Here is a 26,332-nt window from a genome sequence, read left to right as displayed (position 1 = left end):
GGCCAAACTGGTTCGGCAGTCCTTAAAAAGGACCATGAGATATAACTCTAGCATGAGAGAGCCACAACGGAGAAGACCCTGCCGATTTCACTTCTTCCAATAAACAAAACTCTCCTTGGCTGATCTCAAGGGGCTTGAGCCCCATTGGGAAATAGTCAGTGTCACCACGAAGGTATTCTTCATCCATGCTCTTAGCCCTCATGGTTGCAAAGCAAAATCTGAGACTATGGGGATTTGGGACAAACTTCAGATGAGGCTCCCGTGTGCTCATTTCTCTCCCAAGGCCTCTGACTTCACTTCAGGGAAGTTCCCTGTGTGCTAAAGCCTAGCTTATGTCAAGATATCCGCCATGTCCCAAACTGCACATTCAGAATGTTATGCTAAAAACATACAACCGGAGCAAATTTACAGCTCCTAGTACACTCTGAAGGTGTCCAAGCGTACTGCTACCAGTGTGTCATTTTCTTTACACAACTCGAAGAACTAAATTAGCACTTCCACAAGACAGGGTTTCATTGGGGGTGCGTGTGTGCACACAATACTGTGTGTGATACAAACAAATGCATTATCACTAAGAGCAAAGGAGCTGGAGTAATTTCCCATGACCGGTGTGAAGCCCTAAAAAGCTCACAGGTACACACTCCGTAACAAAACCCACTTTCCAGTCTAGCACATGACTTCGGGCAAGTTTGGAAGCGAGTCCTGTTGATTTCAATGGGACTTACTTCCACATATATCTGCTTATAGAACTGCAGCTTTAGAAGCCCAGTGCACTAGATATCTGAGAGAGAGAGACACAAGTTACTGTCCTAAGGTTACTATTTGATAAAACAAATTTCAAATTTCATACACAATCCTGTATGCCTAAATACGTGGAAACACATTACAGCTATATCACTGATACTTAGAGAACAACAACATTGACCCCTGCTAACTTGGCAAAGAGGCACCTTTTAACGTGCTAATTCTCTTTATTGAGCAGGGGGAGAGTAAATGGCCCTGTCCACCCCCAGCACAGTACCTCCAGTGACTGTTGCTGGTGTCTATCTGATGTTTCTTTTCGATTGTGAGCCCTTTGGGGACCGGGATCCTTCTTATTTCTTTATTATTTATCTGTGTAAACTGCCCTGAGCCATTTTTGGAAGAGCGGTATAGAAACTGAACAAACAAACAAAACCAACAACTTTGTATATGAATGGAGTGATATAGGTCACAAATATAAGTTTTTAAAATAAAATATTTATTTAACGTATTTGTGTACCACCCAAGACACAAGTCTCTGGGCTGTTTACAACAAAACAATAAGAACAAGAAGTAAAAAGGTTAACACATTACAACACTTTCAAACATAAAACAATAAAACTATTTTAAAAACCATCAAACTATTAAAACAGTATCTAATTAAAATTAAAAGCCTGGGTGAACAAATTTGTCTTGACTGCCTTTTTAAAAGTTGTAAGAGACGGGGAGGTTCTTATTTCAGCAGAGGGCGTTTTCCAAAGCCTTGTGGCAGCAATGGAGCCCCCCCCACTTTGCAATTTTTATCCCCCAGTTTAGCAGAGCTCTAAAGAAGCTACCCGCTCCAGCTACAGAGTAGAATGCAGAGTTTAGTGGTTACAGCTATTTAGAGAAGACACATGGAGATTCTTGTAGAACTAAATACTAAGTATTTATTATTGGTGAAGTACACTTTGGATAGGAAGGACCTAACCCGAATCTATAGAACTACATACTGGAGGGGGGAGGGTTCCATCTGCTTTCCAATCAGGGTTCATAGAGTAGAGACAGGCAGAACAGCTAAGGAGACCCTTACTCACCATCTCTACGCCCAATGCTCCTCGTGGTCATTAGGATGGATGGTGCAAAAGGTCAATGCAATGCACTGGAAGTCCATCTCCAGCACCAGAGCAGCAGGTGGCAACTGCAGATGAACCTCTTGGTGACTGACTTGTGTCCACAACATTCCCCCCACCCCACCCCCGACACTCACTTGCACACGCACTTTTGCTCTGGCCACTCAGGGCAGATTTCCACATGTGCTCCTGCACTTTTGCCGCGTCTGCAGTGGCCTTACGGAACTTCTTCCTCCTCTGAAGGTCTATCAAAGGACAAACCAGAATCTAAAACCTCTCCCTTCCAGAAAAGCTTCTCAAAGATGCATTTATTTATTTTTCAACTGAGCCGGGCTTTTGGCAGGTTATGAAAGCGGTGGGTAGTTTTCGCCGGGCACTTTCCGTATTGATATTTCCGCCGACATTCTTAAGGTTCCAACATGCTGCACTCTTCCGGATGTTCTTTACACGACCACAGCACTGTTCATGTGCACGGCCCTCTTCCCCAGGGGGCCGACAATCTTCGGCCGATCCAAGGAAGAGCTAACACAGGAAGAGACGGGAGGCTTCTCCCCACAGCTGGCTGCCTTGTATGTGCCCAAGCCCCCTTGAAAGACAAGCCGGGAACCGATAACAGAAGGGGCCACCCTCCAGGGTCAAAAGCAGCGTTCCCTCCAATAGGGATCCCCAGAGGGTGTTGACGACAACTCCCAGGATTTCCAATTGCAGCTGGGGATTCTGCCAGTGGTCGTCAACACCACCTGGGAACCCTTGTTCGAAGGGCCGCTGATCAAAAGCCCGCCTGCTTTGCATGCATTTGCACATCGGCAGCCTGCCCGGGACTGGACCTGGGGCCTCCTGCATGCCAAGCAGCGGGCTTTGAGCGGCAGCATCGCCAGGTAGGGCTGGGAAAGGCTGCGCCGAAGCCCTGGAGAACTCCCTAGAGTTGAGGGCTGAGCCCGGGCGGGCGCGCAGGCTCCCTCGCCTCCTCTAACAGCAAGAGGAGAGCTTCAGCCATGACCCTCCCCACTTGGCTGCGCGCGCGCCGCACACCCCGCCCTACCCACCTGCAAGCAGCAGCCCCTGGGCCACAGCGCCGGCCATGCGCCCGGCCCCAATGAAGCCCACTCGGAGGTCGCGGAGCTCTCCCATCATCGCCCCTTCCAGGTCGCCAGCAAAACCGGCTCCGGCTCTGGACCCGCTTGCAACGTTTTCTCTGTTCTGGGGCGGTGGCTGCTGCTCCATTTACGACCCGCCCTCTGCACGGGAGAGCGCACTAATCCTGCTCCCGGCAGGGAGGAGCGCGCACACGCCACGTGGAGACCGGCCCAATTCGCCTTCGCTGCGCATTGGCTGGGCTCCTTATGGCGTCACCCGGAGCGATTTCTTAAGGACTGGCGGCTTGCTTTGGTTCTGCTTCTCCGCCGCCGGCTTATGCTGTCGCAGGTGCAGAGAAGCAGCACACCAGGCGGACAGGAGGAGCCGCGCTTCGAGCGCGGAGCTCCCCCACCTTGTAGCCAACAGGGAGGACCCCCGCTTGCAGGTACGCTGCGAGAACTGGGGGCGGGGGGGCGGCGGCCCTAAACGGCGCACGTGGAGTAGTTAAAGGGCTTTTGTTACTCGCAGTAGCGCAGCGCTGACTAGCTGCCCGCTGGTCTCCAGCCGCAGCGCTCAGGCACGTGTCGCTTGCCAAAGGATGAGAGAAGAAACGGGCTCCCTGCTCCGAGGGGTGCACGGTGTAGAAATCGACACAACAAGGGCGACAACCGAGGAAAGGAAGGGTCTTCCCTGGTGGGCTACAGCGCCCATCATTATTTATGTAGTTATTGACTTGTCAAACTTGTACACTGTGTGTCCCCACACTCATGGTCTCTAGGTGGTTAACAACATCAAACAAGTCAAAACATACACAAAAACCTTAGAACCATTTTAGACGACCTAAAAGTCAAAACGGATTCAAACTTTAAAAACTGGAAAAGCTTGGGTGAAGAGGTGGGTTTTCAAGTGCTTTTTAAATATTGTCAGAGATGGGGAGGGTCATAGTCCAGTATACTTGATATCCAGAGAGATGGGTTTTCTGGAAAATTTTGAACTGGAAAATTTTTTCTCACATGTGTAGAATTCTATTAATTTTGCTACTTTTGCTACACATTTTCCTCCTGCCCCAAATAGATTGTGTTAGGAACATAGCCCTGCTGGATCAGGCCCAAGAAGGCCCATCTAGTCCAGCATTCTGTTTCACACAGTGGCCCACCAGATGCCTCTGGGGAACCCACAGGAAAGAAGTGAGGGCAGGCCCTCTCTCCTGATGCTGCTCCCCTGTATATTTTTAGTTGGAAAAATTCACATTTTCTAGTTGCATATTTTTGCTAGGAGATCAGCAATCTCACATTTGCGTTCTTTCAGAATTCTTGGGTGGGTGCCATCTAGCCCTGGCATTTTGTTTTTGTTTTTTAAGACCATTTAGAGCATCCTCTCTTGTTTCCTCCGATTGGCCCAGTTCTTCAGCCTCCAAGCCTGAGAAGCTTGGTTCTGGAGTGGATATATGGTCAGTATCCTCTGCCGTGAAGACAGACACAAAAAACCCTCATTCAGCTTCTCTGCAATCTCCTTATCCTCCTTAATAATTTGTTTCACGCCTACATTATCTAAGTAAGGGTCTGACTGCCACCTTAGTAGGTTTTCTGCTTCTGATATCTTTAAAGTTGTGTTTGTTATTCCCCTTGACCCTGCTAGCTATATGCTCCTCAAACTCTCTTTTTGCATCCCTTATTGGAGGCCTGCGCAATATAAGGCCCAGGGGCCGGATCCAGCCCTATGGGATCTCTTTGATGACCCCGGATAGGAATATCCTATAGCAACAGCAAGAGCTATTGAAGAGTTCTCTGTCCTGCTAAGGAGCAGCAGTGGCTCAATGCAATTAGCCACTTGAGATCAAATGTCCCCCACCCCTGGGCCGGAGCTCACTACTAACACTACCCCTCATTTTTACCCCAGACTCTGACACTGTGCCTTCTCTCACTTGGATTAATAGTTTTTTTACAAAAAAAAATACTACTACAACAAATATTTATATACCACTCTTCAACCAAAGTTCTCAAAGCAGTTTACATAGAAAAATAAATAATACATAAATAAGATGGTCCCCTGTCCCCAAAGGGTTCACAATCTAAAAAGAAACATAAGGATGACCCCAGCAACAGCCACTGGAGGGATGTTGTGCTTGGGCTGGATAGGGCCAGTTGCTCTCCCCCTGCTAAATAAAGAGAACCACCACTTTAAAAAGATGCCTCTTTGCTTAGTTAGCAGGGGTTACATTATTACATTGAACATAAGTTCAATGTAATGTACTGAAAATTGACCTTGGCCCCTGAAAACTAAGTCATGGTTGATTCTGGCCCACAAAGGCATTTGAGTTGTGCACGCCTGGCTTTTATTGTCTCCTTGCCCTCCCCCCCCCCTTTCTCTCTTCTCCAGAGTTTGTTCCTTTCTGTTTTCTTCATTTGGGCAGGACTGACTTGATCTGATTTGGCAGGTTATTTGACATAGTTGGGTTTTGGGGTTTTTTGAACCAAATTGTTTTTCAAAAGCTTCCACCATATTAATTTCCCTTCACTGTGTTTCAAACATGTTTAAGTAGCCAAGCAGAAATTTTAGAAATGGAAATTTTACCACACAAAAAATTAAGTATGGGAAAATTTTCTGGAAAATTGTCCACCCCACATCTTTGCCCCTGTCACTCACAAACATGACTGGGAAACATCAAGACACACACCAGTATTCTCTCTGATTCAAAGGACTGATTTAGTGCAATGCTTTTAAAGGCTGCAAACCATGCAGAAGGAACTTGGGTTTTTACACTCCCAGGTAAGCTTTGGGCCTCCCCAAATGACACGCCAATACCACCAGGAGACTGGTACTTCAGAACCAACTTCAACTTCATGACCCTGACTGGAGAAATGGATGCTTTGTCTCACAAACTGAGCATTCAGCCTGGCTGAATGCTCCTCCATACAAACGATTCTCCCCACATAGAAAGCTAGATGCCAAGGAGAGGTTCTAGCCCACCCTTTTCCCTGGAGTTCTTGGTTTCTATATGCAAGGATTTTTGTGTAGACCTGAGACAATGGCTAACCTCACTCCAGTAGCTCCTGTCTTGAACAAATGAGCATCTTGGCGTAGTCCAGGTGTTTCCAACTTTTGGTCCCCAGATGTTGGACTACAACTCCCATCATCCCGTCAAAATGGCATTTAATTGCTGTGACGGGATGATGGAAGTTGTAGTCCCACACATCTGGGAACCCAGAGTTAGGAACCCAGATGTTGTCTTTCCAACCCAGCCGTAGGTCTCCTCCCTTATTCAACAGGTTGGTTGGGCTTCTCCTCTTCCTCTGCGTGGTTGTGCAAAGTACTCTTGCATCCTCTCCTGAAGAGAGATAGCAGCACTGTTGGAGATACTGAAGGCGGTGGGCATCATCCTTAACTGAGTAAGTGGTCTCTGTTCCAAAGAGCTTACAGTTTAATTTCAGTGATGGTGGGGGAGGCAACCGAGGGAGGAGCAGAATGGAAGTGGCTCCTTTAATGACCAACAGCTGTGCCTTGTGGATCAGTTGTTTCAGTTTTCCTTGCCAAATGGTGATTGAGGAAAGGGGGGAGAAATATGTTTGAAGGACGTTCTGTCCAGTATTAGAGCCCAGATTCAACCCAAGGTCTGTCTTGGGCATATGGTGGTGGTTACGGATTCTGAACTCTTGAATTTCTGGTCCTTTCGAAAACATGCCTTTAGGGAAATTGCACAGCCTTACAGAGCTCCCTTTGTTTTCCGATTGAAGGCTCTTCTGTAATCTTATCAGCCTTCACAATAGATGAGACTTCTTATTGTCTGGGAGGAATGCTTCAGTGCAAGAACACTTAAAAATTAGTGTGTGGTGTGCTCCCGTTGGAGAGCAGAGGCTTCTTCTGAGAGCAACACTGGCTGCTCTCCTGGCAGTCAATAGTAAATCCTGATCCAGTAATTTTAACCTTTCTCTGTGTGTGGTCATCTATTTTTTTTATTGTAGATTTTTTGCTTCCTCCCCCCCTTTTTTTTAATTGTAAGCCACCCTCAACAACAGTGTGCTGGAGGGGTGAGATACAAATATTTTAATATTTTAATTTTTTTGCATTAAATACTACCTGAAGTGCCAAGGTTCTATAGAGTCGTTAATGATGCAAAGGTCACATTTTTCTCTCTAGGTCCTTGTTTGTTTTTATTTTGAAAAGTTATTGTATGGGTTTGTCTTTGGACAATGGCAGAGACATCAGTAAGGGTAACTGTATTAGAAAAGAGGTTCTGAATCTTGGGTTCTCAGATGCTCTTGGACTAGAACTCCCATCATCCCCTGCCAGGGGGATGCCCCCCCCCCGCTAAAGAGACTCAAATTTGAAAACCCCTAGAACACTCTGAATTCTAACACATTCTGATGGTATACAGAACTTCGTACTCAGATTCGTTTGTTTCAATTTGCTTTTGGATATGCAAAAATCCCAAACATTTGAATCCTGAGTATTTGAATATTATGTGCATTTGTAAGGAAGCTTCCAGTCACCTAATGGTGCCGCGGGGACTTGACTAACAAGCAGAAGGTTGCCGGTTCGATGCTGAAAGGCATCCTCTCACACTGCGCAGGAGGCAGCAATGGTAAACCCCTCCTGTATTCTACCAAAAGAAAAGCACAGGGCTCTGTGGGCACCAGGAGTCGAAATCGACTTGACAGCACTCTTTACTTTAAGCAAGCTTCCAGTTTGGAGGGGTCAACTGAAGTTTTGGTCAGTGTGCATGCACAGCTTTTGATGAATAGATAGCTTTTTAAAGTTGATTTTTCATTAATCAATTTTACTTATCTTTTTAAAGAAAAGGGATGGGGGACTTACGAAGCAGTTTCACAAACAAAATGTAGCAATGCTGCAAGATGTTAACATATGTAATTCCCTGTAGTTATCATATAATAATAATATAATAATAATTCTATATAGTGTTATTTTCATCAGCTTTGGCTGATACATCAGCTATGCCCATTTCTGGAGGTAAATGACCTTAAAACCATGGTGTATATGCTGGTAACCTCCAGGCTTGATTACTGTAATGCACTCTTTGTGGGGCTGCCTTTGTACGATGTCCGGAAACTATTATTGGTACAGAATGCGGCAGCCAGGTTGGTCTCTGGGACAACTCAAAGGGACCATATAACACCCATTTTGAAAGAACTGCACTGGTTGCTGATAAGTTTCTGAGCAAAATACAAAGTGCTGGTTATTACCTATGAAGCCCTTAACGGCTTGCGTCCAGAGTACTTAAGAAAGTACCACCTTTGTCATGAACTCAGCTGCCTATTAAGTTCATCTGGGGAGGTCCGGTTACGGTTGCCATCGGCTTGTTTGGCAACTCGAGACCTGGCCTTCTTTGTGGCTGCCCCAGGACTTTGGAATATGCTCCCTGTCAAAATAAGAGCATCTCCATCTCTGACTACTTTTAGAAAGACACACCTGTTTTATCAGGCTTTTCACTGAAATTTATTTTAAACTGTTTAATTGTTTTTATCCTGTGAAATTGTTTTGTTTTTACTGTTTTATATTTGTTAAACTGTGTACACTGCCTAGAGATACACATACCAGCCAGTCAGATAGATACAAGACTATCAGAAAAAGAAAAATAGAATAAAAGGGACAATTCTTATTTGTACGATGTACGAAGGAGAACATCCTTCCAAAATGTCAAAACAGATAACTAGTTGGAACTAAAAACCCGGCTCAGTTTCCAAATTTCTCCGGTTATGGACATGAGGTATATATTTATTATTTTATTTAAAATATTTATACCCTGCCCCTCCAGTACACTACTGCTCAGGGTGGCTCACAACAATAAAATAGATACAATATACAATAAAAGTAATAAAATTAACCAAATTGAACAAACAAGTTAAAAGTCAGGTTAAAAACCTCAGCCATTATTAGGTTCAAATTAAAAGTTATTCTACAAGCTAAAAACTGAAAATTATAAAAACTAAAGAACCTACCAGATATAACCAAAGATGGAGCATTAAAAAGCCTCCTTAAAAAGGTGTGTTGCGTTCTAAGTTGTTAAAAAAACAAACAAACCCTGAGGGAGAGGGAGCATGGCGAAGCTCTTCAGGGAGGGCTTTTCAAAGCCGAGGGGCCACAACTGAAAAGGCCCTGTCTCTAGTCCCCACCAACCGGATCTCTGTTAGTGGCGGGGCCATGGGCGGGGCCTGAGATGATGAACGGAGAGCCCTGGCAGATTCATATGAGATATTCTCAGGAAGGTGTATAATATATTAAAGGGGGGCAGGTACCCTTGAGCCACCTCTTATGAAGAAGAGAGGAATGATTCTGAGAGCCAGTGTCATGCCGTGTGTGGTTTATTTGGGAATCATCAATGCCTTGTTGGGGTGACCTTCATCCCTAAGGCCTGGCCATTACATTTTGCTTCTCTCTTGCAGGATACCTTCTGAGGATGCTGCCTCTTCATTGCTGGTGCCTCTTCACATTTCTCCTGCTTATTGCCCCCTCGGCTGGGTTCTTTGGCTGGCTAACTCGAAGCACAGCCCCAGAAAGCCCCCCTGCTCCTCCCACAGCCGCTCCCAACCCTGGACATCTCCCGCATGTGCCTTTTGAGATGACCACGGCCGACGAGCGGTTCTTGGCTGAGGCCCGGCTGCTGCACTCTTCACCCCTGGACTCCTGTCACCAGAAGGTTTGCCGGTTCTCAATAAAAGAGGAGAGGAGTTTGAGAGGGCACGGGGTGGCAGGCAGGTACACTGCTGACCCGACGGGGACTTTCCAAATGGAGTGCCGGTGGGGGGAAAGCAAAGGGAGGGATAAGTGCACCCTCCCCCACCCTTAAAACTATGCCCCACTCCCCGCCTTCGAACTGGCAGAACCGCCAGCCGATCGAACTGGTTCCGTGCACATCCCCAGTGTGGATCAGGGCTTTTAAAAAGGAAAACTCAGAAGTTCTGCGTCAGAACTGCACGATGGTCTGTGAGTGGAATTCACTCCCCTGCGACAGGCACCTGTGCATTTGCCTAGTCTGTGCCTAGTTCCATGACACTTAGAAGCCTGCACAGCGTGGGAGACAGTCCTCTGAAGTGGGAAACTGGCCGCAGTATTGCAGGAGCGTGTGATATTTCTTGGTGAAGGCTCTGTGGGGAGGAGTAGCAATGGAGTCTGCAGGAAATGTCTGTGGCAGAGGGAGGAGAAAGGGGTACGCTTGATCAGTATAGTTCTAGAGGAGTCTGAATAAACTCTCAATAAAAGTGTGAGGGACTAGCGCCCCGAGTAAAAAACACTGGGTTGCTTTTGACTGCAAATGGCTATTGTGGAGTCCCTCTGGGAAGCCCTGTAGGGCCTGGGAGGGTGGCTCTGCCAGTTCCTCCCGTCCTTTTCCTCTTCACGGCTAGGTGGTTGCGCAGCTTCAGGCTTCTTGCAGCGACCTGACGGAAGAAGAGTTGGCCAAGCTGGGCGTCTCCCTCTTCAACTGTCAGGCCAGCGTTGAAGGCCGCAGAACGTACCACTGCACCGTGGACATGGTGAGTGACGTGCCCGATAGATGCCCGACCTTCTTGATGGTGCTACCCTGGACGGGAAAAACAGTTTTGCCGGGGCCATGGGCGGCTGCCACCGCTCTGTTCTCCATGGCTGTGCTCGCTGTGCCTCCTTTATTTAATGCAGTGGAGCTGGCAGCCAGAATCAGTGGCTCACCTAGGTCCAAAATAAACCCGGGCCTGAAAGGCTTCGGAGGCCCCCTTCCCTGCTGTGAGCCCCCCCCCACCGCGAGGACCCCCCTTAAGTTTTTTTTAAACCTGCCACCGCTGCTCCTGCCTCTGGAGGGCCTCCCAGTGTGGATGGAGGGGGGGCTCCCCAGAGCCCCGCCACTGCCGGCAGCAGGATGGGGCACAGCTGCAGTGAGGGCAGTGGGCAAGGAGAAAGTCCCCCCTTTTACGTTTAAAAAAACCCGCTGCTGCGTGGTAGCGGCAATACTTGCGGGGAGGGTGGGGTGCGAGGAGGGGAGGGTTCCCCTTTACCTAGAGATTTTCCTTGACCCAGGGAGGGTGGGAGGGTGCATGGCAGTGGTGGCTGCAGCGGGGGGGGGGGAGGAGGTGAGAGCTCCCCCTTTTACCAGGATGCGGGGGGGGGGGGGGCGTTGAGCTCCTCCCCTCCCTCCTTCCAAGTGACTGCATGGGCCTTTCTGCTGTGCAGCCCATTTCCGGCCTTTTTCTGCGTGGAGGAAGCAGGGAGGCTCGTGCACTCTCTTGGAAGGAGTTCGCCGCCCCCATCCCAGTAAAAGGGGGAGTTCTCGCCTCCTCGCCCCCACCCTCCCTGCAGCCACCATGCACTATCCCACCCTCCCTGGGTCAAGGAAAATCTTTAGGTAAAGGGGAGCCCTCCACTCCTCACACCCCGCCCTCCCCACAAGTACAGCCCCCACCACCACGCAGTGGCGGTTTTGGTTTTTTAACATAAAAGGGGGGACTTTCTCCTTGCTTCCCACCCTCGCTGCAGCCACGCCCCATCCCGCTGCCAGCAGGAGGCCACGGACCAACTCCCCAAGGTCCGTGGCTAAGAGCGCCTCTGGCCAGGATAAAGCTACATAATGGCCATGGGATGGGCAGGTGTTCTCAGCATGTGGGGTCCCCAGATGTTGTTGGGCTAAAACTCACATCATCCCGAGCATCCTTTGGCCATTGAGGACGAGGATGATGGGAGTTATACTCCAGTAACACCTGAGGACCCAAGGTTGAGAATACAAGCAGGCAGGCACAGAGAGATGGAGGCCTGGCGGGAAACCAGAAGAAAGGAATCTCCACCCTACTTCCCCCCCTGGAAAAAAGTAGGGACTGGCATCTCTCTAATGTGTAAAGGATCTTACCTATGTCATCAGCAAGATAAATATAAAGTTGGTATGTTTTACCTTCTGTCTAATTGAGAAAAATATGTAACATTTAAAATGGCAAAAAATTGCTGAAATTAACTAAGGAATGTATTGCAACAGATACTATCAAACTGCCAAAATTTATATACAGTTGTCTCTCGCCAACTGCAAGGGTTCTTCCGTTCCTGGAAACCCTTGCAGTTGGAGAGGCACAGGGTTATGTTGTAAACGGGGTTAGGGGAATCGTGAGTGCCGAAGTGCCTAGAATCCTCACAAAAAAGGTTAAAAAGGTCCCCTGACCCCCCAAAATCACTCCTGAAATCACCCAACCCCTGTAAATGACCCCAGTCCCTCAAATTGATCCTGTGGCCCCAGAAATTGGCTGAAAAAATGGCTGAATTTTTAAAAAAACTGGTGCCAAATGTGAATACTCAAGTTGTGGTTGGCGAGGGGGTGACAGTTTGCCAGTCACGGATACTCAAATCCGCGATGGGCAAACCTGCGGTTGGCGAGGGTCAACTGTATCTATTGTTTTTAAAGGGATAAGACATATTTGTTCTACATGAAACCTACTCTTTTGATCTAGCAACAAAATCACATGGTTCCTTCCTTTGATCTAGCAGTCCTTTGATCACAATCCTTATCATGGCTATCTACTGAGAAATGGAAACTTTTAGAAAATGTCTCTCATTGTGAGGTGTTTAAATGTGTTAAACTGGAGAAGTACTGCCTCTCCAGACACAGAATAATGGGTACAGCTCATGAATTTCCCCCCCTTTAAACAAAACTTTCTTTCCAAATTTAACAACATATTAAAAGGTGTGTTAGAATTATTTTCAATGTAAGCATGTACTATGCTATACTTGTATTCTGCCTTTAATTTTCAGTTATTTTTACTGTTACTATATTTTATTTATCATATTTTTAATTTTTCATTTCTTCAGGGGACGGGAATGAGGGTAAGACATAATATATAGTTGCATCTTTAATTATTGTTTTGTTCATAAGTAATCCTTTAAATATGTGGGTGGCTGCCTATATACTCCTCTTTTGCGTGGTGGTGGTGGTTTTTACCATGTAGTTTTATTTCATTTTGGTGTTATCCATTTGCAGTGATGAGCAGTCTTGTAACAATTTCATTGGTTAAACAAGAGGTTCTCCAACTTGGGTCCCCAAATGTTGTTGGATTACAACTCCCATTATCCCTAGCCACAGTGGCCTTTGGCTATTACAGCAGGGCATGATGTAGTCCAATGACATCTGGGAATGTGAGGTGGAGAACCCCTGGTTTAACCAGTACACCTTTGACTCCCCCATGTGGCATTTTGTAATTTCTAGGGCAGACCCGTATGCCTGACAAAAATGCCTAAATTTTGGAGTCTTACGAGAGTAGTTTGGTACCCGCACAGATTGTGCAGTCTCTTATTCACTTGCCTTGCATCAGTCCCTGGCAGAATGCACAGCAGAAATGGACCCAGACACCTGGAATGCCTACCACATTGTGAGCAACCGAGCCCGTGCGGTCTGCTACGCCACCCGCCAGATGCAGTTCAAGCGTCGGACAGAACACACAGTCAACGCCCTGGTCTCCACTGCTGTCAGCCAGCTGGAAGCGATGCAGATGCTGAAGGTCTGTAGTGCAGTGGCAGGAGGGTTTGGCCAGGGTGTGATAGGATGGATGAGGAGGTGTAGGTTTTGTGGCAGCACTGTATGCTTGCAGTGTGAATCATGGAACTGGCACTCTTGGCTGTGCCCTTGGCACTGAAGTAACAGATATAGCCATATAAACCCTGCCTTGAGCCAGTTCAGAATTCTGCATGGGAGGGAAATGGATCAGTGGGAGAGAGGCTGAGCTTTGCAGGAAGCCCTAAAAAGTGATTCATAAGCTGCCCGTGCTGCTTCCTCTAGCCCAGAGTCCTCAGATGTTGCTGGACTACATACCCCATCATCCCCAATCCCCATGACTTTTATTTATTTATTCAATTTCTACACCGCCCTTCCAAAAATGGCTCAGGGCGGTTTATGTTAAAAGAAAGCAATTAAAATCTATCAACAGTTAAAAACAGAGACTATAAAACACCATAAAACAATCTTCTTTGTATATATTTTGCCAAGGCATACCCGTGGCTAATCCCATGCGTGGTAGCTCTTGTGAGAGTTCGCGAGCAGAAGCACCTGATTGGGCAGTGGGGATTCCATATGCAGACAGGGAGGAGGAGCCTGTGAGAGCAGAAGCACCATGGTGATTGGGCAGTGGGGATTCCATATGCAAATAGGGAGGAGGAGCCTGTGGAACTGTGGTGATTGGGCAGTGAGGATTCCATATTTATTTATTTATTTTATTTTATTTGTATACCGCCCTTCCAAAATGGCTCAGGGCAGTATATGCAGATAGGGAGGAGGAGCCTGTGATGGTGAAGGTCAGTTGGAGTGCAACTGTTAGTGGGCAGGGGTCTGCGAAGAGAGGGGTTGTGAGGGAGGAAAGAGCCCCTTCAGGAGAAGGAGGTTGCCATTGTGTGAATTAGATGAGGAAACAAGATGAACCAGACCTGTTAACTCAGAAAGGGGGGCAGGGGAGAGAGAGAAGGAAGGAAGGGGAAGAGCGACAGGGGAAGAGCGAGCGAGGAGAGAGAGAGGAAAGGAGAGGAAGAGAGAAAGAAGGAAGGGTGAGGGATGGGCCCAGATTTGTCAGTGGCCTGAGAAGAATGAGCAGCCATGGCGGCGGCAGTGAGGAAGGGCCTGGTCAGCCGCTGCTGCTGCTCCTGCAGGGAGGAGCAGGAGAGGGGTGAGGGTGGGGAGGTCTCTGGGGTTAGGGGGCTGCGGCTTGGCCAATCTGCACTGGCAGTGCCGCAGCCTTGACCGTGAGGGGGATGGAAGCAGCGGGATGGTTGAGGAGGAGCAGGAGCACAGCTCAGGTGAGGGTGGAGAGATCTCTGAGGTGAGGGGGCTGAGGCAGGGGGTGACGGGAGCAATCAAGGACTAGCGGGCAGATGCTCTGCGCGAGTTAAGCTAGTTAACAGTTAAAACATTCAAAGGCAAAACCTTTGCCTTTGGCCACTGTGGCCGGGGATGATGGGAGAGGTAGTCCAGAAGCATCTAGGGACCCAAGGTTAGCAACCCTTGGCAGCTACATATGTTCAGCCATTGAGGCTACCGGAGGTACCTCTGAGACTGCAGCACTTCCCTCTTTCTCTTTGGCGCATGACCTTCCATTTCCCCTGATGCCCAGTTTCCTTTTCTTCCCCTTGACCGCCCAGCTTCCTTATTGGTTTGCCTTTTTGCAAAAGGCATCCAAGTTGGTCTACAATAATACTTGTCAAATATATATTCAAAAGAAGAGCACCAACAAAACAAGTTGCTCTTCTCTTGGCCCCACTGATCCTCCTCAATGGCCCACTTGTTTCCCCCCAGGACTCCTAACTGTTTTGCTGCTTCCCCCCTATTCTCTGTTGCAGGGGTGGGCCACCTGGGCTCTCCGGCTGTTGCTGAACTGCATAAGAACAGCCCTGCTGGATCAGGCCTAAGGAGGCCCATCTAGTTCAGCATCCTGTTTCGCACAGTGGCCCACCAGATGCCGCTGGAAGCCACAGGCAGGAGTTGAGGGCATGCCCTCTCTCCTGCTGTTACTCCCCCGCAACTGGTACTCAGAGGCATCCCGCCTCTGAGGCTGGAGGTGGCCTACAGCCCTTCGACTGGTAGCTGTCAATGGACCTCTCCTCCATGAAGTTATCCAAACCCCTCTTAAAGCCATCCAGGTTATTGGCTGTCACCACATCTTGTGGCAGAGAATTCCACCAGTTGATGATGTGTTGTGTGAAAAAGTACTTCCGTTTGTTGGTCCTAGATTTCCTGGCAATCCATTTCATGGGATGACCCCTGGTTCTATTGTGATGTGAGAGGGAGAAGAATTTATCTCTCTCCACTTTCTCCACACCATGCATGATTTTATAGACCTCTATCATGTCTCCCCGCAGTCTTCTTTTTTCTAAACTAAAAAGCCCCAGGTGTGGTAGTCTTGCCCACCACATAATCCCCACCACAATAATTGTGATGTGAGATGATGGGCGTTGGGGTGCAGCCGCTGGAGAACCAAGGTTGCCTCCCCCAGCTCTATCGCGCGCCCCCACCTTGTTTCTGTGCTACTATTTTCTAGGTGCACACACCTTTTGAAAAGTCTCTAAAGATGCATTTATTCACCCAAGCTTTTAAACTAGGATTCTGGTTTTAAATTGTGTTGATTTTTGTTTTAATTTGTTTTATGTTGTAAACTGCCCCAAGACATACGTTTGGGGTGGTGTACAAATATCAATAAATTAAATAAAATCTGCTTCTTTCCTCTCACTTGGGTTTGCATTAGATTTCCAGCTCTAGTTGGATTATTGTTTTAAAATTATTTTAATGTTCTTTAATCTTTGTTTTATTGTAAACCACCCAGAGACATAGGTTTGGGGCGGCACCGTATATAAATATGCTAAATAAATATAGTTATATATTTATTGCTAACTGAGCAAAGAGGCACCTTTTAAAAGTGGTGATTCTCTTTATTTAGCAGGGGGAGAGCAACTGGCCCTATCCAGCCCCAGCACAGCATCCCTCCAGTGGCTGTTGCTGGTGTCTGTCTTATGTTTCTTTTTTAGACTGTGAGCCCTTTGGGGACAAGCAGCCATGTAATTAATTAATTAATTAATTACTGTTTTTAAACCGCTTTGGGGACTTTGGTTGAAAAGCAGTATATAACTACTCGTCATGTTCGTATTCGTATAGTTGCACCCGCATCTCTGACGCTTTTGTTCTGTGACTCCCCCCGCCCCACGACAGAGCGGCCAGGAGGAACTGAGGGAGCTGACATCCGAATCCCTGCAAAAAGTGGCCAGCAGCCAACAGGAGCTGCTGGCCCAGCAAGAGAGGATGCAAGGGAGCCAGGAACAAATGGAAGAGTCGCTCCATGACAACCTGGCTCAGCTGACTCAGGAGAAGGCCCTGATCGCGAGTGGGCATCAGCACGTGGCCCAGCTGATCGAGGGCATCACAAGGAGGATGGGTGAGGGCGAGAAGCCAAGAGAGCAAGTACCCAGGCAGTGGGAGAAGACGTGCTCTTAAGGCTCTTTGCGTTTCACTTCCTTTAATATTCATAACTTATAGGAACATAGGAAGCTGCCACATACTGAGTCAGACCATTGGTCTATCTAGCTCAGTATTGTCTTCACAGACTGGCAGCGGTTTCTCCAAGGTTGCAGGCAGGAATCTCTCTCAGCCCTCAGATGATGCCAGGGAGGGAGCTTCTGCTCTTCCCAGAGTGGCTCCATCCCCCGAAGGGGAATCTCTTACAGTGCTGCTCACACTTCTAGTCTCCCATTCATAGGCAACCAGGGTGGACCCTGCTTAGCTAAAGGGACAAGTCATGCTTGGGGATGGGGCCCGTGTTCCCTCTAACAGGGATTCCCAGATGTTGTTGACTACAACTCCCATGATCCCCAAGCAGAAGCTATTGCACCCAGGCTTTTAACTGATACTGTTTTGATTGTTTTTAATGTTGTTTTAGAGCATTGATTTTTTAAATTGTTGTGTTTTAAATTTCTTGTTTTGTTTTAAACTAATGTTTTAATGTTGTTTTTATCTGTTGTAAACCGCCCAGAGACTTAAGTTTTGGCCACCAAAACTGGGCGGTATAAAAATATGTTAAATAAATAAATAAAATAAATCCCTGTTAGAGGGAACATTGGATGGGGATTAGCTCAGTGTTAGAGCACTAGGGGTGTGCACGGAACCGCCAACCGCCAACAGAGATGTGAAGCGCGTGCACGATGTGCGCGTGCGCAAAGGACTGCTGGGAGTTTTTTCCAGCAACATCGGGGAAGGGGCGGCAGATACTCTTAGCATTACGGCGCTAGAGCGGGAAAGTGGCGGGAGGGGTAAGTAAACCCTCCTGCCGCTCTTAAAGCTACCCCCCCCCACCCGAACCGGACCGCCCAGGTCCGGACCAGTCCGGAGGCTTTTTCAGTGGCCTCCGGACCAGTCCGGGCCCATCCCTATAGAGCACCTGCGTTGTGTGCAGAAGGTCCCAGTTTCAATCCCTGGCAGGAAGTGGCCAGTGGCAGAAACTCCAGGTAGGGTTGGAAAAGGCTTAGATGTGCTGCTGCCAGTCAGGGTAGACAGATCTAGATGGACCAGTGGGATGACTCAGTATAAGAAGGCAGCTTCTTATTGTTCTGTTCCTGCAGGAGAGCTCTGCAGATCTTTTGAATGTGGACTGTGAGTCTCGGAAGAGCCATTTTAGACCGTTGCCTGTCTTCCTCTTTCTGCAGAAAATGTAAGCACTCACCTAGACAATCAGGATATGGATCTGCAGGAGGGACACAAAGCCATCCTGAGGGACCTCACCCAAGTCCAAAAGCGAGCTCAAGAAGTCTACTCCAAAATAGGTTTGTGGCAGAAACAGTACTGGAGCCCAGGCTGCCATGTGCTAAGTTGCGGTTCTCAAACCTGGGTCCCCAGAAGTTGTTGGACTTCAACTCCCATCATCCCCTTTGGCCACTGTGGCTGAGGATTATGGGAGCTGAAGTCCAACAGCAGCTGGGGGCCCAAGCTTGAGGACCCCTGTCCTAAGGTGGTGTCCTCCCTGCCCCAGCCGAGCAAAGCTGCATCTCAGCTGCCTTCTGCCTCACTGCTTTGTTTCTCTTCCTCCCCAGAGACTAACCTGGGCCTGTTCCTGGCCTATCAGAACCAAACTGCCTTGTACTACGAGGAGCTGATGGGGAAGCTACACAAGATGAACGAGAGTCTGGGTCTGGTGCTGTTTGCCGTGGACCACATGCAGCGCAGTGTTGAAGGGCGGCTCCAGCACATCCAAAGATTCATCAGCTGGGCAGGTAAAGCTGGGTCCAGGGCAGTCTGTTAGGGCTGTTCCCTTTAGAGATGTGCTTCATCTTTGGCGTTCACCATGGCTACAACTGTGCTTAGTCCTATTTGCACGTTAAGTTCAATCGCGCAGCACCTGTGAGCAGTGTATGCATGTCCAGATCTGTACACGGAGGCAATTACTCATATGTTCAGCGCACGTGCAGTAGTACACTTCTTATGTGTCCCATGCCTTTGAGGGACTTGTACCTAGATTCACTTTTGAATGCACGTAGAGTCATTCACACACAAAAACGTACAGGCGTACAGACAACTGTACACTTGTGCAGGATAATGTCTGAATAGGGCTCTTGTGCTGAGTGAGCGCCTTAATTTCAGGGGAAATGCAGCAGAGGCAGTCGGGTGCAGAAATGATAGCTTGGATCCAGAGAAGTGTGAAGGAAGGGTGCCCTGGCTCAACAGGATTCTCCTGCCCCATCCTCCCCACGGCAGCTGCCTTGCCCCCTGAAAATCTGCTCCTGCGGGACAGAGCGCTCTTTGGGACGAGGTGGAATTCAGGGCTGGGGGCTGCAGCAGGAGGGAAGGGTCCGTGGGAGTCAAGGGCGGGCAGGTGGGGATGCTTTGCATGCACAGAAGTGCCTTTCCACACTTGCAGGGCTCGGTTGGATCCAGGCCAATGCCACACATACTTCCCAAACACGTGTTGAATCTATTTATCTAGGAAACGGCAAGATGGTGTGTGTACACACTTTCTCTCTCATACCGTTTCCCCGAAAGTAAGACCTACCCTGAAAGTAAGACCTAGCCGTAATTTCTGATGTACCGCTAATTGCCCTAGTGCATTTTTTGGGGCTACAATTAATATAAGACACTGTCTTATTTTCGGGGAAACATGGTAGAAGCATTGATCGTCCTATTCTCACAGCCTATCCAGAGTGAATGAACACACAGAGCAGGGAGTGGGATCCTGGCGGCAGGTCCCACTCCTTGATCAATACATCGTCAGTTGAATGTCTGCACGCACTGCCTGTGCACAAGGGTACATGGGTGGGGCACTCTACACGAAGCCAGGAACCCTGGAAGGAAAAGGGTTCCTGCTTGTAGGGGAAGAGCCGTACACGTGCCCAGTGGCCTGTGTGCTGATGACTCCATGCCGACATTCTGGTGAAAGGGCAGACTTCTTCCCTCTGTGCGTGCGCCTCTCCCTGGAGACGTCATGAGAATCCCATGGCAGCACATGGGTTTTCATTTGTGCATGCAATGATGTGGCTTCTTGGCGAGCATGGTTATGAGATGATCCTTTTTTAAAAAAAAGAATTTAAAAGCTCACACAAGGTGAACTCTCCAATATTACCAAGCAAGAAAGTTTGGCTTCTGCATGTGCCCTCTGTCTTGCAGGGTTCAGCCTGAGTTCCATCTACACCTGTGTCCTGCATGGCAGCTATTTCCTGCTAGCAGCCCTAATCATGACTTTCCTGCAGATACCTGGCCTCCCACGTGCCATGCTTCTAGTCCTGGTTGTGGCCAATGCGCTCTTGGAGCTCCACCATGCCACTTCCTTGGGATTCAGTTCTCTCACCAGCCTCTTGCTGTTGACTGTTGCAGGCAAGTTGACCCTTGGCCTTTCCTCCACCTGCAATATCTTTGCTTCTGTGCATCCTGCCCTCATCTGGAGGTTGTGTTAGGCATGCTCTGGCCCAAGGCTTGTGCTTTTATCTTGGAATATTCCCTCTTCCCAGAGGTCTTTAGGTTTCCTAGTTCACTGAAGGACTAAGGCCCAAGTAATCCATCCCTCTGAGTTGCTTCTTATGGTTCTGGAGCCTGTAAATCACATTTGGTGGAAGACCTGTTCCTAATGGCCAGGAGAACCAACAGTTTTGCTAAATACAGTAGCTGACTTCAAACGCAGCAAGGAGCTTCCCATGTTCCTATGTCCCCCTCCTTGCTCTGCTGGGGTGCACCTCTTTGTCCCCCTCTTCCCCGCTCTGATGCAAGCTAGGAATGCACCTGCCTGGCTTGGTGGCATAGTCTGGGAGTGCTTGCATACCACCACAACCACCACTGCCTTGGCAGCATGGCCTGAGCATGCGGAGTGCTCATCTGCTGATTGGGAGGGCATCATATTGTATTTCACTTCAGGCAGCCAAATGTCCTGGACCCCTGTGCTCCATCCTTCCATAAGCGTAAAGGGAAGAGATGGGAAATGCCCATTCTTGGTTTGGAACAAATTGTAGTTTGTGTCTTGCTTTGGCAAAGTGTGGCTTGTCCAAACCACAGTTTAAGAAACCAGATATCAAGGCAAGATCAGAGTTGACTTGCTAACAACTTGTGGTTTGAATAAACCCATAGTATCCCATCTGCAGATGCAATGAGGAACTCTAGCTTGTTCTAAAGCAGGAGTGGAAGCTTCCAGTTTCTTTCCTTTGTACTTAGAAAAGGGGAGAACGCCTGAGCTCCAGGCTCATGCAAGCTTGTGATCGTAACAAAATAAAAAATTGAAGGAGAAGGTGGGGGGTGCCCAAGGCTTGTGTTGGCTTAGGGCCACCACAAAATATGGGTTGTTACATCAGATCCCAGCCACTGTAAACATATGGCCTTCTCCTGAATTGCAGCCAAACTTTCAAGGCTGTGGTGAGAAAAGAATTAAGCAAACAGTATGAAGAAGTGTGTTACAGTGAGCAGAAGAAAATATATGGTGTGCTCTCAGAGCTGCCGACTGCAGTTTCAGTAAATCTGTTTTGGTCTGGTTTTAATTTTATTTGACATACAGTTTTTAGCTGCTTATATTTTGCCTCTGCGGAGCCTTCTGAATTGGGTGGGCCAGAAACCTTAAAAGCCATATGTAACTCCCACGTGCCTGGTATGCTCCTTTCTGTAGGAAATTGGCTACTAGGAAACATCTGCCGCTGTGCCCTGAGATGGAGACTCAAGGAGCCCAATTCTGCATTTTTGGCACTTCCCCAGAAAGTTCCAGAAACCTACATTCCTGCAGCAGAACTGAAGAATGCCCCCTGCCGCCACCGCCTTACCTCCACTCCCGACAGGTAGGAAGGAACATACATCCCCATGGGGTGTGTGTGTGTGGTGGGAGAAAGACTCTTTATCACTTGCATGCATCCACATTTAAAACCGGCTCAGGCTTGGCCTCCTCTCTTGACCTCTGTGTGCTCAGGGGAAGGTCTGAAAGGGGAGCTTGTGTACACGTGTAGCCTCACCATTTCTAGTGAAAGCTCAGAGGGGTCATGGCCAGCTGCTCTGTTCCCTCCTTTGTGTGGCTGGTAGCCCTGGGGAGTGTGTATAATCCTAAGCTGCAACAACCCGATGGCCTCTGGGCCTCATCTCTAGCCATCCCCACTGGCCTATTATGTTGACTTGATGCCTGCTCTTACAGTGAACCTGACGTGGACTCAGCCCTACTTCCGTGAACAGAGGGGCAGTCTGACAGGGGCAGCCATGGGTCCCTTGCAGTGTCTCAGCATGTGCTGAGATGCAACTCTTGAGTCGTGCAAACCCGCGAGAGGGAAGAGCTGCCTTTGCCTGTAAGAAATGATTGACCTTCCTCTCTTCTCTTCTCCAGAGAGGAAGGTGATGTTGGTCTCCTGAAAGAGGAACTGGAGAAGCTGGAAGAGATGAGCTATGTGTCGGGTGAGCCAAACGGGAGGGCTGTTTTTCTGCGATTCAGGAAATCGGGAACAAAGGCTGTGGCGGTGAGATAAGTTATTGTGCACTGTGTAGAAAGCTAGTTCTCCTTTGGAACAGGGAACATCGTTCTATAGCAGGGATTCTCAACGGTTGGTCCCCAGATTTTGTTGGGCTACAACTCCCATCATCCCCCGTCGCAATGGCCTTGGGCTGTTCTGGCTGGGGATAATGGGAGTTGTAGTCCAGCAGCCTATGAGGACCCAAGGTTGAGAAGCCAGCTCTTCCTACAAAATGGGCTTGAATACTTAACTAGCCCATAGTGACTAGAGACTTTCAGCTTTAATTCTTGAAGCATTAACTTTGGAGGGCTGACACAGGAGGAGAGCTGGTCTTGTGGTAGCAAGCATGACTGGCCCCCTTTGCTAAGCAGGGTCTGCCCTGGTTTGCATTTGAATGGGAGACTGAATGTGAGCACAGTAAGGTATTCCCCTGAGGGCATGGGGCCGCTCTGGGAAGAGCACCTGCCTGCTTGCATGTAGAAGGTTCCAAGTTCCCTCCCTGGCAGCATCTCCAGAAAGAGCTGAGAGACTCCTGCCTGCAAACTTGGAGACGCCGCTGCCAGTCTGTGTAGACAAAATTGAGCTAGATGGACCCATGGTCCGACTCGGTATAAGGCAGCTTCCTTTGTTCCTACACACATCGCAACTGTATTTTCCGTCACTGCAGTAGCTAGTACGTCTCAGTTCCACATATCCTCGATTCTTCTAGGGTGTCCCCATTCTCGGTGGCAGAAGCCCCGCCTTTATCTTGGCCACTCTTGTGTTGTGTTGCAGATGGACCTCAGCTGGAGCAAGAATACTCAGTGAAGGCGGAAGACGTGCTTCCGGATCAGGGTGCAGTGTTGGAAGCCTCCAGGGGGTCCCTCTCTTGGAAGCCTCAACAGAGCCGCCCCCTCCATTCCATGAGCCTCCGTCGTGTCAGTCTGTCCTGCTCCACCAGACACAAGGTATGGGAGCTCTTTCTTAGAATGCGAAAGGCCCCAAGTTCAGTCTAAAAAGATGGTGGGTGGTGAAAGAGGGTCTCTGCCCAAGTCTGGCCACTCAGAACAGACCATACTGAGGCAGACAGTTCAGTGGTCTGACTCGATAGAAGGCGGCTTTGTATTGACAGTCATCTCAAGTGTCCGTTTTCAGGATATATATCTGGTGTGGAGAATTCTCTGACTTTTGCAGTTGTGCTCCATTTCATTCCAGTTCTACATGGTCCCACCTTTCTGGGGGAGTCCAGAAATACGTATTGCTTTCCCAAAAGGCTGAGAGAAAGAAGCAAGTGTGTGGATCAGGGGTCCTCCACCTCAGGTCCCTAGATGCTGTTGGACTACAACTCCCATAATGGCCTTTGGACATTGTGACGGGATGATGGGAGTTGTAGTCCAACATCTGGGAAACCAAGGTTGAAATCTGGTTAGGAGACTTAGATGGTTTTAAAAAGCTCTGGTTGGTTTGAAAAACATATGGGAAAACTGGTCTTGTGGAAGCAAGTATAATTTGTCCCCTTGGCTAAGCAGGGCCTGCTTGCATTTATTATTATTATTCATTCAATTTCTATACCACCCTTCAAAAATGGCTCAGGGTGGTTTATACAGAGAAATAATAAATAAATAAGATAGATCCATGTCCCCAAAGGGCTCACAATCTGAAAAGAAACGTAAGATAGACACCAGCAAGTGTCACTGGAGGTACTGTGCTGGGGGTGGATAGGGCCAGTTACTCTCCCCCTGCTAAATAAAAGAGAATCACCACATTAAAAGGTGCTTCTTTGCTTGAATGGGAGACTACATGTGATCACTGTAAGATACCCCACTTAGGGGATGGGGCTTCTCTGGGAAGAGCAGAAGGTTCCAAGTCCCCTCCCTGGCAGCATCTCCAAGATAGGGCTGAGAGAGTCTCCTGCCTGTAACCTTAAGAGAAGTTGCTGCCAGTCTATATATAGACAATATTGACCTAAATGGACCAATGGTCTGACTCTGTATAAGGCAGCTTCCTATGTTTAAAAGAACATGCCCTGCTGGATCAGGCCCAAGACCTATCTAGTCCAGCATCCTGTTTCCCCCAGTGGCCCCACAGATGGGAATAGCTGAGGGCATACCCTCTCTCCTGCTGTTGCTCCCCTGCAACTGGTATTTAGAGGCATTTTGCCTCTGCGGCTGGAGGTGGCCTATAGCCCTCAGACTACTAGCCATTGATAGACCTGCCCTCCATGATCTGTTTAAGCCCCCTTTAAAGCCATTCAAGCTAGTGGCCATCACCACATCCCATGGCAGAGAACTCCATAGATTAATTAGAATTATGCACGGTGTGAAAAATAACCTCCTTTTGTTGGTCTAAATTTCCCAGCCTTCAATTTCATGGGATGACTCCTGGTTCTAGTGTCATGAGAGAGGAAGAAAATTTTCTCTTTACTCCATGCATAATTTTATACACTTTGATCATGTCTCCCTCTAGTCACCTCTTTTCCAGAGTAAAGAGCCCCAGATGCTGTAGCCTTGCCTCATAAGGAAGGTGCTCCAGGCCCCCGATCATCTTGGTTGCTCTCTTATAGGGATTAGACAAATTCATGGAGGACAACAGGTTCAGTCTATTAGTCATTATGCCTATGTGGAGCTTCCATATCCAACTGAATACTACTTGTTGGGGAGCAAAATGTCAGAGGACTGTTGTCTTTACTCCCTGCATGTGGGCTTCTGGCTGTTCACTGTTGGAAGCACAATACTGGACTCAGTGGACCTCTTGGCCCGATCCATCAGGCATCTTCTCACATTGGCACTAACCACACAGAGAGATGCGTGACTTGAGGAGGAGTGTGGCATTGCTTGCAAAGAAGGCCAAGATGCTGACTGTGCCTGCACCCTGCCCAGATTTCAGTCCACTCTCTTCTTTGGCCAGAAGTGCCTGTCTTCTTTCTCACCATGCGTCTCTCTGTCCTTCTAGCAGGCCACCTTGGAGAGATGGTCCCACCACCACCTGGGCCCAGCCTTCAGTCCCTTTCCCAGCTCAAGGGACTGTAGCCCAAACGAGTCCAGAATTAGCGATGTGTAAGTATGGAGCTTGGCTTCTTCTCCCAAAGAGCCAATTCACGCCCCCCCCACCTCTTTCTGAACCATTGTGGTGGTGTAAAGAACCAAGATGTGGAGCACAATCCCAGTGGGTGAAACTGGCTCTGTAACCACCCCACCACCCATATGTGGGTTTTGCAACAGGCCCCTTGAATGTGCCTTTAGTTGCCTCTTTCTGTTCTTCCAGGTCTGATTCCTCGGCATCCCCACGGCAGCTCTGCCAAGGGGTCACCAGGACAGGGCAGCAGTGCAGGAAGAAAGCTGTCCCCGGCCACATGTTCTGCCGCATCCATGCTTCTGGCCAGGCCTCCTATGCCAGCTAAAGGTGGAATCCGTTAAGATTCTTCTCTTTCCAGCAGATGGATTTTGAGTTGCCTGGACCCTGGAAGAGAACACTGCATGTGCACCCCGGTTTTATTCCTCCTGCTCTTTTTCCAAGGAGAGGACTTTTTAAAAAATAAAATTACGCTTGATTTTATATTTATGTCCTTCTGAATGAAGAAATGACTACCTCTGGAGCTCTGTTTCTAGGCCCCTACCTCTCCTTCACTGTAGAAAAGACGGCACAAGGCAGCTGGGTTGGGAAAAGAGGCCCTTCTGTGCTGCCTTTTTTTTTTTTTTAACCACCCACCGGCTGCGGAGTTTGCGAAAGAAGAGTTTGAGCTGAAACCCCCAGCAGCTTCCCTTACAGGGCTTATCTATGCCCAGTGTGCCGCTTGCACTGGCCGGTACTTCAAAGTTTTATCCCTCTGCTTATGCTGCACAAGCAACAACCATCATGTCAAGTGCCTCCATTTCATGCCCCCCTCTGCAGAGGTTGGGGGCTGGCCTTATCCTGCCACAGAAGGGATTGTGAGGATGCAGCAGCTGCTTAACAGATTTTGCACGGACATTTTTTAAAAAATGAGTAACTTCTATGTGCACATTTGTTCAATAAATATTTTTGAGTTACAA

General features: G+C 48.4%; 2 protein-coding genes across 13 annotated transcripts in view; one reads left to right on the top strand and one right to left on the bottom strand.

Annotated features, from left to right (window-relative positions):
- The window catches only part of PYCR3 (pyrroline-5-carboxylate reductase 3), a 15,681-nt gene extending 12,604 nt beyond the window's left edge, over positions 1-3,077 (bottom strand). For 2 of the 7 annotated variants that reach the window (XM_053245673.1, XM_053245676.1), the window contains exons 1-2: positions 2,900-3,077; positions 1,991-2,098 (exon numbers count right to left, since the gene is read on the bottom strand). In XM_053245673.1, the coding sequence (XP_053101648.1) occupies positions 1,991-2,098; positions 2,900-3,077 (286 nt within the window). Of the gene's footprint in view, positions 1-1,817; positions 1,960-1,990; positions 2,099-2,899 lie in introns of those variants that run through there. The other 5 variants (XM_053245674.1, XM_053245677.1, XM_053245675.1 and 2 more) reach the window with 3 other exon arrangements.
- LOC128323072 (protein brambleberry-like) lies at positions 2,575-26,332 on the top strand. Of its 6 annotated transcripts, none has more exons than XM_053245662.1 (14): positions 3,248-3,375; positions 6,200-6,319; positions 9,332-9,585; positions 10,292-10,420; positions 13,208-13,393; positions 16,582-16,804; positions 18,069-18,185; positions 18,453-18,632; positions 20,020-20,226; positions 21,500-21,665; positions 22,199-22,266; positions 23,097-23,269; positions 25,254-25,357; positions 25,566-26,332. In XM_053245662.1, exons 3-14 carry the CDS (start codon positions 9,346-9,348, stop codon positions 25,699-25,701), a joined length of 1,929 nt encoding a protein of 642 aa, XP_053101637.1. In that variant the 5' UTR covers positions 3,248-3,375; positions 6,200-6,319; positions 9,332-9,345; the 3' UTR covers positions 25,702-26,332. The 6 variants fall into 6 exon arrangements, with proteins under 6 accessions (XP_053101639.1, XP_053101642.1, XP_053101636.1 ...); XM_053245663.1 differs by having other exon boundaries at positions 3,263-3,375; positions 6,179-6,319; XM_053245664.1 differs by lacking the exons at positions 3,248-3,375; positions 6,200-6,319 and adding an exon at positions 2,575-2,731.

The sequence above is a fragment of the Hemicordylus capensis genome, chromosome 4 (assembly GCF_027244095.1).
Source record: "Hemicordylus capensis ecotype Gifberg chromosome 4, rHemCap1.1.pri, whole genome shotgun sequence".
In the NCBI taxonomy this organism is placed as follows: Eukaryota; Metazoa; Chordata; class Lepidosauria; order Squamata; family Cordylidae; genus Hemicordylus; species Hemicordylus capensis.
The sequence above is the reverse complement of the archived record's forward strand: the minus strand, read 5'-3'. Positions and strand labels throughout refer to the sequence as shown.

What these genes read in the sequence shown, in the direction of transcription:
- LOC128323072 (XM_053245661.1), top strand. Translation starts at nt 3,267, where the DNA reads ATGCTGTCGCAGGTGCAGAGAAGCAGCACACCAGGCGGACAGGAGGAG. An exon ending in GGGAGGACCCCCGCTTGCAG is followed by an intron (nt 3,376 to 9,331) that starts GTACGCTGCGAG and finishes TCTCTCTTGCAG; the next exon opens with GATACCTTCTGAGGATGCTG. An exon ending in GAGTCCAGAATTAGCGATGT is followed by an intron (nt 25,358 to 25,565) that starts GTAAGTATGGAG and finishes CTGTTCTTCCAG; the next exon opens with GTCTGATTCCTCGGCATCCC.